Consider the following 12,850-nt stretch of genomic DNA (forward strand, 5'->3'; position numbering starts at 1 on the left):
GGCTCTGGAATGGAATGCAGAAACCGTGGGTACAATTGGAGCAAGTGATTATGGGCGATTTCCCAATATCTGCTCTTCTTTGGCAAAATCGAACCACCTGGAACCCAACTGTTTGTTTGCCTGAGTCAGTACAGGCAACTCTAGAAGTATGGAACAAGTGGAGGGTCCTGCTTGTTGGTCAAAGACAATATTTTCATAGCACACATCTCTTCCACCACCGATTCTTCAGCCATGCTGCACATTCTCAGGTATCTAAAAAATGGAAGGCACAGGGAATATTTAGGCTATCACACATATGGGAGCCGGGGGGGATAACCTCCTTTCAAACGCTAAGTGAGCGTCATAATCTTGACGCAAAAGATTATTATTTTTACTTATAAATTAAACACTTCGTTTCCCAGGCTCAGATGAAAGGGGAGCTCACTATGGGAATTACTCCGTTTGAAGCTCTATGCCTGCAGGCAGCTAAAGTACATAAACATATTTCGTGATTATATGCCATGCTTGTCGGAGTTTTATCTATGCAAGCACCCCACATTGTTGCTTGGGAAAGGGATCTTCACGAAAACTGGTCAGTGGAAGACTGGAAACAACTCTCTCACTCCTTGGGGAAGGGTCTTATATCTTCTTCGCATATAGAAAACGGATATAAGATGCTATATCGGTGGTATTTGACACCGGCCAGACTACATCAGATACAACCTAAAAACTCAGCTCTCTGTTGGAAACAGTGTCAAGGATTGGGCACTTTTTTCCACATGTGGTGGGAAGGCCCTAATATACAATCCTTTTGGGAGTCAGTCTCATGCTGGTTAACATTAGTATTAGGTAGTGAAATTTCACTTACACCCTCTCAAGCATTGCTAAATAAAGACAATCCAAACTTATCGAGTTTTCATACCGCTTTTATTAAATATACTGTGACAGCATCGAGAGGGGCTCTTGCTCGCATGTGGAAAGAGCCACTGACCCCTACCATACAGGATGTACAAAGACAGATGATTACCATGCACACCTTAGGGGAAATCACGGCTCATAAACATAAGATCATTTCTAAATTTCACAAAGTATGGCAAAATTTTGAACAATGGAAATTGACCTTTAAAATATAATACAGCCTGTTTTTATTATTTTTATTATTTTCACTGTGGCTATTCTTCGTGATTATCTGTAGTAACTCAACTCCGACTGCGATGTTTTCTACTTTTTCTGTAAACTGGAGTGACAATGAGACTATCACATTATTATTATTATTATTATTTATTATTTATTATTTCTGATCTGTCATCCTTGGGCAATGTAAGATTTTCATGTGGAAGTCAACATATTTAATAGTCATGCCAGGGATATCAAGTTACAATACCTTGTTAGTAATTTGTTAATTGATTACTTAACACTGTGTGGGTATGGGAGGGGGGAGGTATGGAGTGAAATCGTTTCATATGTTGGTTTTGATGGGACTTGTGCAGATTGTATCTTTAACTTTGTAATTGGATATTTGCTTGGGTGCCTATGTCCTGTATGTTATTTATTTGCTGCCAATAAAGAAATTTTTACAAATTTAAAAAAAAAAAAAAAAGATAAGCTAGAGAGGTAAGATATTTCATGACCTCATGAGCCAACAACAAACATCTTTCTGAATCCTCATTAGCAGGTAGGGGCAAGCTTGGCACAGACATTATTGATGGTTGATGATGAATAGGTCAAGAACAGCAAAATGGGGCCTCAGTAAAGAACTGAAATGTTGGATGTAGTCTGTAAACAACAATGTCCTAACCAATGAGTGATGTGCTGTTTTAGCCTCTGTTTGTATCTGTGTTTGGAGGTGATGTTGGGCTCATAGTTATCTTCCTTACCACACCAAACACCAGAGCATACACAGTATGAACAGATCAGCAAGGCAGTGCAGGGGTGGGAGCCAGTCTAGTGAAATCTGCCTGGTGTCAAGCAACAGCAGGCCTCATCACTGTCTGCTCTTGGGTATTGGTGAATCTCTATCCTCCACGCCTCCATGACTCCTCTGTAGTTGTCACACAGCTGCTGACACAGTGTTCTTGCGGGCTACAAGTAGATTTTTTTTTTTTTAACTGTCAGACCTAAAAAAAACATTTTTTATTAAGTACCTTTTAAGTGGGGTGAGGAAACAAGTAAAGGGCCCAAAGTAATCTCTTGTGGGGTGATTAATGTCATTTTATTTTACATCACACAAAATTTACATATACACTATATAGTCTTTGGGTGTAGACCCTGCAGCTGCACATTTTTGCTACCTAGAGATGAACATGACCTAAGGCTTTATGTACTTTTCAAGTAAGCTTCTTACTAAAGACTTATGACAGCATTAGGTGCAAGACCTAGCGAGAAGGCCCATTGTTTGCCTAGAGGTGATAGATCTTCATAGCTGAACTATGACATTAGCAAGCCTTATAACCTATTGGTCACCAACAGAGTGAAGGCATGACAGTACCTCTAGCCAAGCATTTCTACATCTAGTCCACCAGTCAAAGAATGGAGATGACCACTAGCTAGATAGTGCCCATCTCACATACATGCCTATGTAGCCAAGAGTGAGCTAAGAATATGCCCTCTGGAGAATGTAACATGAGCCACTTGTAAAGCTCCACAATAAGGATGTTCCTGTTTTGCTCTTGCTGTCTTCCTTGGGAACATACACTGAGCTTTCAGTTTTAGGGCCTAGGCCATATGGTCTTGCATGTGAGAAATGTGACTAGTTGGAATGACTAATGGCACTGTAGCATGCAAGATCGTGTGGGTCCCAAACCTTTTATCTAAGCCACACAATGAAAAGACACATCCAGAGAGTGAAGTTTCAAAACATGTGACTACTTTATTAAACAACAATTGTCACCAGATTCAAAGCAAGTCAATGTCTTTGGTAATCTCATTCTACAAGGACAAAATATCAAATAATTCATGACATTGTAATTAAAATGACCAGCACATTTAGTTGAGATATGTACATAAATAGTTACAAATAGCAACATGACATATACAGTATTATGGTCTTATCCCTTTGCAAAATCATGATTACTGCAAAGAACCTAGAAAGTGTAAGTGGTAACCCAATAGCTAAATTACAGCTCTAAGGTTAGAGCTGATGCCAGCATAATTATGTGATGGCAAGAAAAGGCCCAGACAAGCCATGTTGAAAGGGTGCACTCAAATGGGGATAGCCTAAGGGCCATAGCAGCAAAGTTCAAGATGAAGGCCCAGACAAGCCATGTTGAAAGAGTACACTCAAATGAAGACAGTGTACAAGCCATGGCAGCAAAGTTATTGTAGCAGGCAGCAGAACCAGAACTGGAGAGCGTAGGAGGTGGCAGGAGCTCCAGGAGATAAGACAGCAGCATGGAGGCAGGAGCCCCAGGAGATGAAACAGCAGCTTGGAGGCAGGAATCCTACACGATGAGACAGCATGGAGGCAGCAGCACCAGGAGATGATATAGCAGCATAAAGCCAGCAGCCAGATGAGATGAGACAGCAGCTTGGAGACAGCAGCAGGATGAGATGAGACAGCAGCATGGAGACAGCAGCCAGATGAGGTGAGACAGCAGCCTAGAGCCAGCAGCAGGATGAGATGAGATGAGACAACAGCACAACCGTGGTTGCCAGTATTTGGTGCAGTTCTGGCTGTGGCTGCTGCTCCTCCTCCTCTTCTTTACTCCACTGGGTCTGTGCAGCCAATTTGAAGGCTGCATTGAGAGCCCGGGCTGCACTGCTGTTCCCTCAGGGACCAGTGGGCTCCTGGGAATGTTAGGAGCATTTCCCCGCTAAGCCTGTCACAAAAGCTTCTTTGACTTACAATCTGCTTAAATGGCTTAAGGGCAAAAATTCTTCTCGGACTGACTTTATCTGCCTCCTTTAGAAGTGGATTTCCTTCTATAAAAACTTCTCTTAAAACATTGTTATGAAATTTCCTTATTTCTTTGCTTTAGGGACTCAGCTCACTCAGCTTATTACTCCCTTAGTTTTGATGATTTTTCAACTACTTGTGGGTTCCCTCCCAACACAGTCTCTTCGAAACACGGCCCGTGTTGGGGGACTATGAATCTATTGACATAACCTTTTTGGTTTGATGCTGACCATTGAACTCTTTGCTTGCTTGTACACAATATAATTAAAATCTTATATTTGAACTCTATGGACATTGCTAAACTTTTGTGTCCTTCCTCCTTGCACTGATCCCTTATCCATGATGGTTGAACTTTTGCCTATTTTGCTCTTTGCTTATTGCCTGGTCTGTGGTGTACCATATCTGGCCCTTGACTGCCCTGGACATCTTTGCCGCATGGTTCTCAAACAGCATAATGTAGTTCTCAAGGACTCTGGCAATCAGTATCTCGTTCTTGATGATGAATTTGTTAGCACCGTGGACCCTTGGGCCAGGATGAGGGTTGGCGCCACCACCGAGGGACGGCCTCCAGTGGTCCTCGTTGCCGGAAGGTGGTACTGGTGAGGAAGACCCGGCTGGATCTTCACCTATACCAGCCCTTATTCCCCAGGAGCAGGCTGAGGCGGCGTCCGGGAACCAAGTTGAGACTGGCGGAGTACAGGCGAAGATGAGCTCGGTCCAGAAGTCGAGGCAGGCAGCGAAGGTGCAATACGGAGAACCAAGCCGGAGGTCAGGGACAAGCAGCAGATGAGCAGAAAAGAGGAATCAAGCCAAAGGTCAGGATGGGCAGCACACGAGCAGAATCAGGAAATCAAAGCTGAAGTCAGAACCAGGAGGACAAGCCAAGAAGAGGAATGCAGGAACCAGGAACAAGGAGGGACACGGATCAGGAACAGCAACCTCGCAATCCAAGGGAGCAGAATCTGTTGCCAAGGCAAGGATCTGGGGACTGAGCTGGGGTTTAAATACCCCTGAGTCGTGACTTCATCTTCAGGGGCCCGCCATGGCCCCTTTAAATGTCAGGCAGAACCGCACCCATGCGCCTAGGGAGGCACACACGAAGAGAAAGTCAGCAGGGTCCAGAGCCGCGTGGGGGAAGCGCTAGCGGCCGGCTTGGACCTGGGGCACGCCATACTGAATACAGGAAACACCGCAGAGTGTCGAAACAGGTAGGAGGGACCGGCCATGGGTTGCCGCGGCTGGGGTTCCCAACAGAACTTATATGCACGAAGACGAGACCACCCTGCTGCCTGGCTGCCAGATGAGCAGGTTGCCACTTCTGCTTCTGAAGAGGTATCACTTTTCTCTCGCTCCCACTCCCCGCTCCCATCCCTTCCTCCCCCCTCCTGCACCTGCCTTGCCAACACCCCGACCCTCTCTGTCTAGCCCTTACCCTGCCTTCGTCTTCCCACCACACTTGCTTGCCTAGCCTCGTCCCCCTCCTACCTCTTCTTATCCCTTCCCTCCTTTCTGTCTCTATTCCTGTCCCTGTCTCTATTCCACTTCCTCCTCTCCTACCACTCTGGTCCTCCTCCTCCTCTCTCCCCATGCTTTCCATGTTCCATTCTTTCCAGTTGCTCACTCTTTATTTATTTATTTATCGAGTTTTATATACCCTCGTTCGGTTTTGCCTTCACAACGGTTTACAATGTTACAGTATTTAACAGTGTTTCTGAAATGGCTCATATGGTAGGTAACATAGAAGATAACATTTATGAACTTAGTAATTTAATCAAAAGATATTACATAACTGAGTAAAATCATAAATTTCTTGGGTCCTTTAGTTTGCTTAGTGTTTTAGGAAGGGAGTGGTGTTTTGGAGTCAGTGGGTGAGTTGGTAGGCTTTGGTAAACATTCATGTTTTAATCTCTTTTTTGAAAGTTTTTAAGTTTTCTTGTATTCTTAATTCAATTGGGAGGTGTTCCAGAGTTTGGGGCTTCCAAGTGAAATTGCTCTCTTTTTAGTTGAGGTGAGTTGATTAGATCGAGAAGGTGGGATCTTTAAAAGACCTTTGTTACCTGATCTGAGGTTTCTTTTTGGAGCATGCAATTTTATGGATGAACTTAGCCAGTTTGTTTGTTTTTCATATATTATTTTATGTAGAATGGAAAGTATTTTGTATTCGATCCTAAATTTTATTGGGAGCCAGTGTAGAGATACAAGCATAGGAGTAATGTGATCATATTTTTTAGATCCAGTGAGTATTCTTGCAGTTGCGTTTTGCAGGATCTGAAGTGGGCAGATGGTATTAAGAGGTAAATTGAATAAAAGAGAGTTACAGTAGTCCAGGTTGGAGAAGATGAGAAGTTGAAGGACTGATTTGAAGTCATTAGAGGAGAGGAAAAGTTTTAGTTGAAGTAATGTTAGGAGTTTGTGATATCCATCTTAGATTTTTGCTGTGATGTGGTTTTTGAAGGAGAGTTCTTTGTCAATTATGACTCCAAGGTTGCGTGCATGATTGACTGGAGTGATAGCCACTTTTTGGTTTATTAAGTTGAGTGGTGGTAGTTGAGGTGTGTTGTTCTTTCTATCCAGTATGATTATTTCAGTCTTATCATAGTTTAGTATTAGTTTCAATTTGGATAGTAGTTGTTTTATTTTGTTTAAATAGGTGGCTTTTATTTTGTAGGTTTCTTCCAATGAGTTGATTATTGGGATTAATATTTGAATGTCATCTGCGTATATGAAGTGGGTCAGGTTAAGATTTGATAGGAGGTGGCAGATCAGAAGGATATAAATGGAAGAGTGTCGCTGATAGTGCAGAGCCTTGGGGGACTCCGGTGTCTAGATTTATTTTTTTTTTGAAAGGGTGTCATTGATCCATACTTGGTATGTTCTATGTGATAGATAAGATGTGAACCATTGTGGGGTTTTTTTCTTTTGCACCAATTTCTGATAGTCGTTCAGTCATTATAGAGTGGTTTACCGTGTCAAAGGCTGCTGATAGATCGAGAAGTACCAGAAGGTAGCTTTGGCTGTTTTCGAAGCCTTTGAGTACGGTGTTGTTTAGTGATAGTAGTAATGTTTCAGTGTTCAATTGTTTTCTTAAGCCGAATTGTGTAAGTAGTAGGATATTTTTATCTTCGAGGTGGTCGCTGAGACGGGAGTGGATGACTTTCTCAATGATTTTTGCAATGAAGGGTAGGTTTGATATGGGTCGGTAGTTCAGTGGGTTTTCTGGATCAAGGTTGTTCTTTTTCAGAATGGGTTTGATAATTGCAGATTTTAGGCATTCTGGGTAGTTTCCTTCAGTGAGGGATAGGATTACAATGTCAGTTAAAATTTTACTTATTTGAAGGTTTGATATTTTTAATTGTCGTTATGGGAATGGAGTCAATAGAGTGTTTAGCTGGGTTCATTTTTTTGATGATTGTTTGGATTTCAAGTGATGATGCAGTTTCAAAGTTGGGACAACTTAACGTTTGAAAGTTTTGTATTTTTTGGTCTTGTAAGTTGTTGTTGATGTTGAGGTTGTTATTTATGAGGTTTTTTATTTTGTCATTAAAGAAATCTGCAAGTTCGTTACTTGTGATTTTGGATGTTGAAGATGACTGTTCATCATTGAATGATTTGTTTAGGCTTTTTACAATAGTGAAAAGCATCTTTGGGTTATGTTGGTATTTGTTTATTTTATTTGAGTAGAAGTCTTTTTTTGTTTTGTGGATGTGTTTTTTGTTTTCTGCTAGTTGAGCTCTGTAAGCGTTAAGTAGCATTGTTGATTTTTTTGTTCTTCCTCCAAGTTTTCTCTTTTTTTCTGAGTTCACGTTTGGCTGATCTGATGTTTTCATTGTACCATTGGTTTTGATGTTTTGGGTTTTTTATTGTTTTCTTTATCATGGGGTTTATCTTATCTGTTACAGTTTTAGTGATGGAGATCCAGGAAGAAGTTGCGTTCTCTGCATTTGATAGGTCTATGTTTGTTAGTTCTGTTTGTAAGTATTCTTGAAGTGTTTCAATTTGAAAAGGTGGTCTGTATGAGAAGGATTTAGGTGGGTTTTTTATTGTGGTAAAATTATGGTTTGAGTATAAATTTGTTTGGATTAAAGAGTGGTCCGACCAGGGTATTTTGGTGATCTTTGTTTGGTGGTTATTCCATATGTTAGTATTTATGAAGGCAAGGTCAAGTGTGTGACCTGCTTTGTGCATTGGGCCTTTGATGATTTGACTAAGGCCTATTGATGAGAGCGCATCAATGATTGAGGAACATGTGGGGGATAGGGGGATGGTGTCTATGTGTAAATTGAAATCACCTAGGATGATTATGGGTTTGTTGATGGATATTTTGATCAAGAAGAATTTAATAAGTGGTGAGCAGTTCTGATCCAGCGTACTGGGGGGGGGGGGGGGTGCAGTATATCAGACAGATTTGTAGTTTTGGTGAGTCAAATAGTGCAGTTTCTAGAGGGGAGTAGTTATTAGTGGGGAGTAATTTCATTTATAGGTTTTTTTTATGAGTAGCATTAGGCCGCCGCCTTTCTTTTTTGGTCTTGGAATTGAGAAGGTTTTGTAGAGAGGGTTGTTGATGTGGTTGATTAGTACTGTGTCTGTGTTTTTTATCCATGTTTCCGTGATTGCTATGAAGTCCGGTTTGTTGTCTTGAAGAAAGTCATTGATGATGGAAATTTTCTTTATTATGGATTGTGCATTAAAGAGCATGAATGATAGTGCTAAGTAGCTGCTGTATGTTTTTGTGTTGTTGTGAGTTAAGGTATGGTGTTGGTATTTGTGTTTTTTTGCTTTCATGCTTGTGTCGTTCTGGTTGATAACTAATTTCAAGACATTTCTGTGGTTCTTGCTGTGGTCAGGTGGTTGAGGGGTAGTTAATGAAGAGAGTTTTTTGATGATTTAGTGCTTATTAATGTTAGCACTAAGGTTTGCACTAAAGGGTGCACAAAGGGGAGAGCCCCTTTGTAGTGCGATGCTTGGTGGTTACATCAGATTTAACAGTCCGCGGCTTGAGCAGATGACGTTGGGGGGGGGGGGGGGCTCCCGATCTCGGATGTCCTGGCAATTTCTGGTTTTTATTTTTTAACTTTTTTCAGGCACTTGCCTTCTTTTCCTTTCTTTTTCCTTTCTCTGTGGGTGCCTGGTGTTTGGGTGTCGGTGCTGCTCAGGTGTTGGTGGTTGCGACTCTTCACCACTCTTCCTCACCACCACCAACACTCCTTCTCACCATCACTCCTCCACTATACAAAGACAAACAGACACACTTGACAAGTAATCAAAAGCTTGCACACAAAGATAAAGAGGAGAGACAAAGGTAAAGGTAAACAAATGAGAACACTAAACAGGACAACTAACTCAGAAATTGCTAAACTCCTTCTTTAACTTCACTAAACTCCAACATCTTACCTCCTCTTCTCTCTCTCTCATTCCTGACATACCCTTAAAGAGACAGCTGCAGGAAGCCGGTATATATAGCAAAGAAAATAACGTACCAGACATAAAATTATGAGTGACATGTAAAATGACATACGATGTGCTAATGTGTCGCACCTCTCGATACTTCATCACATGACGCGATCATGAGTTGTGAAACGTTTCTATGCGATGCAGTATATCAAACATTTCCTAATCACATACAATTTTTAGCACGGACGCTAACATGCAATATTTCTGCTTTATTTAGGGCATTTTGATGATTCTAAGCCTAAGTTAGAAACTGTATAAGTAGTGCTTTTTATACTTTCCTGTTATCTGCCTTAGCCGGATAAGTAGCGCTTTTAAGACTTATTTATTTATTTAAAATCTTTTGTATACCACCTATACAATTTTTGGTAGATTTGCTGCCATGTAGGTGAATAAGTCAAAACTTGTCTGGATAAATTTTGCTTTCAAGACTTATCCGAATTTATTTGTATAAGTGGCATGCAACTCCTATACCCATGTATTTTTACATCAAATTTAAAAATTACACGTGGACATTTTACCTGTGTAATTTATATGCATTTACCCCTGTAAGTTGGGTTTTACAAGTGAAATGCAGGAGATTTTTTAACATGCGTACAACAGATGAAATTACCAGTTTTACTAATTAGTCTACCTGTTCGCCCAGTCCATCTACAGGTTATCAAGACCCTCCTGGCTCTTCAGCCTCAACTCTTCCCGTTTCACCCAGATCCCCCACATCCAGTCAGTATTTCATTTTTAAGATGTTTACTATTACTTAATCCAGATACAGAGCAGTTTTAAATAGATGTAAGTAAGCTGCAAAATACACATAAGTAAATTGCTTATAAAATAGCAACTTACATGCGTAAATGTTGGCCCTGCCCTGGAATACCCTTGGCTCACCCCTTTTTTATACACACAGATTTACTCATGAACCCTTACTTACACATGCATGTTTAAGGTTTACAAAATAGAATGCATGGAAGTTTATGCTATTTAGAAACATATGTGCTGATTTTTACGCATGGGACTTTTGAAAATTCACCTTTATATTAGCTTGCTGTTGTGAAAGCAGTGTGTTCTATTTGTAGATGGATAACAAATGTGCTTGAAATGTTTGATTGAGATTAATATTCACTGATACTAATGACCACTGATAAAACTGTCTCGCATAAATCATTTTCATGTTGAAGAATAATATAGCCTATCTGTATTTGATTTTTTCTTCCAGATTCAAGCAAGACAGACTCGTGTTTCACTGATTTTGACTTTGTGGAGTTGTAAAATGATTCCCTTGCCAGGGACAAGCATACAGGTGCTCAGCAGGCATGTTCGCCTTTGCCTGTTTGATGGTAACAAGGTAAATCTTTTTCATTTTGACATGCCTTGAATACAGGAAGTAATTTTCAAAGGAAAATGTAAAATAGTATTATAGCAATTTTCAAAAGCTTATATACCCATGTTAAGTGCTTTTATGTTTAAACATTTTTATTCAAAAAATAATATAACATTTCTTAAAATCAGGCTTCAATAACCATCACAAATAACATAATTTTGTTACATCAAACTCAGCCCATGAACTTTTTAAAATAATCAATTGTTTAAACAGCTGTTTTCCCTTTTTTCCTTTTTTATTATTCCCAAATTTCTCAAACATGCATGTAACGCTTGCCTGGAGGTCTTTTCACTGGCACATCCAGGCTTCAATTACTAACTGTAATCCCCCCTGTTGCAAATCCCCCCTTCATTGCCCACCTCTTCCTGCCTCTCCCACCCAATCTTCATACATTACATAGGAATCTACCATATAAATGGGCTCTGACCGACGGCCCGCAAATGCGTAGTAGAGAGCAGCTCTACCGCGCATGCGTGGGCAGGAAAACACGTCGGTCAGAGCGGAACTACAATATGATGCTGGGAGGAGCAGCAGCAGCGGAGCGGCAATAGCAGTATTGGGAGGAGTGGCGGTGATATTGGAGTGTCGGCCAGGCCAGCATATGGCGCTGGGAGGAAATACAGCAGCGGGGAGGAGCAGCCAAGGCGTGCGCGAGGGAGGGATCCCCAGAGACCTCCTGTCTTCGTGTCTGTGCCGTCCTGCGAAAGCGGGGCCGCGCTGAAGAGAACGAGGGAGAGGGAAGGGGTTGTGGATGAGGTGAGAGGGGAAGAAAAGGGAGGATGAGAGGGGATGGAAGGAAAAGGGATGTGAGTGAGTAAATGGGAAGGGTAAGAAGTTGTGGAGAACAGAAAAAGAGGGAGTGGAAGAGGGCTGAGGGAGAGGGAAGGGGTTGTGGATGAGCTGAGAGGGGATGGGAGGAGATGAGAGTGGGGATAGGATTGAGAGAGGGTGGGGAGGGAGTGGGAGGGAGAATGAGGGGGGGGGAGGTGAGAGTGAGGGAAGGGGGGTTTCAGTGAGAGGGGAGGGAGGCAGTGGGAGAAAGAGGGAGTTTGAGTGGGGGCAGGGAAGGGGGGGTGAGTGACCAAGGGGGAGGAGAATGAGTGACTGAGGTGAATGAGCAAGGGGAAGGGGGAATGAGGGAGAAGCAGTGTAGAAGGGTGCAGTGTCCGAAAATGGACCAAAAAAAAACAAACATTTTAATGTAGCCCGTTGTTATGGGCTTAACGGCTTGTATAACTATAATTCATTCACCAGTTGCCTGTGTGACATCTTAATCCACTCTATAGGCTATTTAAAATTAAGCTCCTAGCTCTTCCAGAAAGACTCTATATATACTTATCCCAAGTATCCAAGAAAAAAAAAGTATGAGCGGCCATAAATTCCATAAACATCATATCATATAACGCATTCCACCATTGCCAGAAAGGAGGAGGTTTAACTTCATGCCATACCAGTAACATAGATCTCTTGCCCTGAACTAGCATCTTCCTGGCAAAAAAACTATCACCATTTTTCCCAATACATTTAGAAATATCCATTCCAAACAACATTAATTCTGGGGCAAGAGGAATAGAACACCCCAAGAAATCACCCACTTAATGTAAAACCTTCTTCCAGAGCCTCAGTATCTTAGGACAAGTTCAAAAACATGGGTAAGTGATCCCTTCTCTTGTAATCATTTTAAGTAGGTTTCAGTATGGGCAATATTTGCTTTAAACACCAGTGCTTGCATCTCTCATAAATACATATTAGAGGATACTCTCTTCAAATTTTTAAAACAAGTTTTTAATACATTTTGTGAAATAGTAAAATCACTTTTTCCCTTCCATCTTTCCCATAGTAAACTTATCCATATACCCTGATCTAGTTTTTGCAATTCTTTGGGGATTCAGGAAAGGGAAAAATTTGTACGTTCTGCATGAAAGAAGATGTAAATTATCCGTCTAAATGGCTATTTTGGTATATTCCTCTTTCTTATCCAGCTGGATACGATTTATCCAGCTGAGATTTAACTGTATAAGAAAGGGCTTGTTGGGGGCATTTTGGGCCAAGGCAGAGTTGAATAAATTATCTGACTATCTCCGATATTAGGAGTTAACTGAATATGTTATTACCCTAACCCTAGATGTGTCTAAAAGCAAGTCTAACGT

At 41.3% G+C, this 12,850-nt stretch overlaps 1 protein-coding gene across 5 annotated transcripts in view; it reads left to right on the top strand.

The window, feature by feature from the left end:
• The window catches only part of NPHP1 (nephrocystin 1), a 382,880-nt gene that overhangs the window by 189,398 nt on the left and 180,632 nt on the right, over window positions 1–12,850 (top strand). For all 5 annotated transcript variants that reach the window (XM_029594329.1, XM_029594331.1, XM_029594333.1 and 2 more), the window contains one exon: window positions 10,536–10,664. In XM_029594329.1, the coding sequence (XP_029450189.1) occupies window positions 10,536–10,664 (129 nt within the window). The remainder of the gene's footprint in view (window positions 1–10,535; window positions 10,665–12,850) is intronic.

This window comes from Rhinatrema bivittatum, chromosome 3, assembly GCF_901001135.1.
Source record: "Rhinatrema bivittatum chromosome 3, aRhiBiv1.1, whole genome shotgun sequence".
NCBI lineage: Eukaryota > Metazoa > Chordata > Amphibia > Gymnophiona > Rhinatrematidae > Rhinatrema > Rhinatrema bivittatum.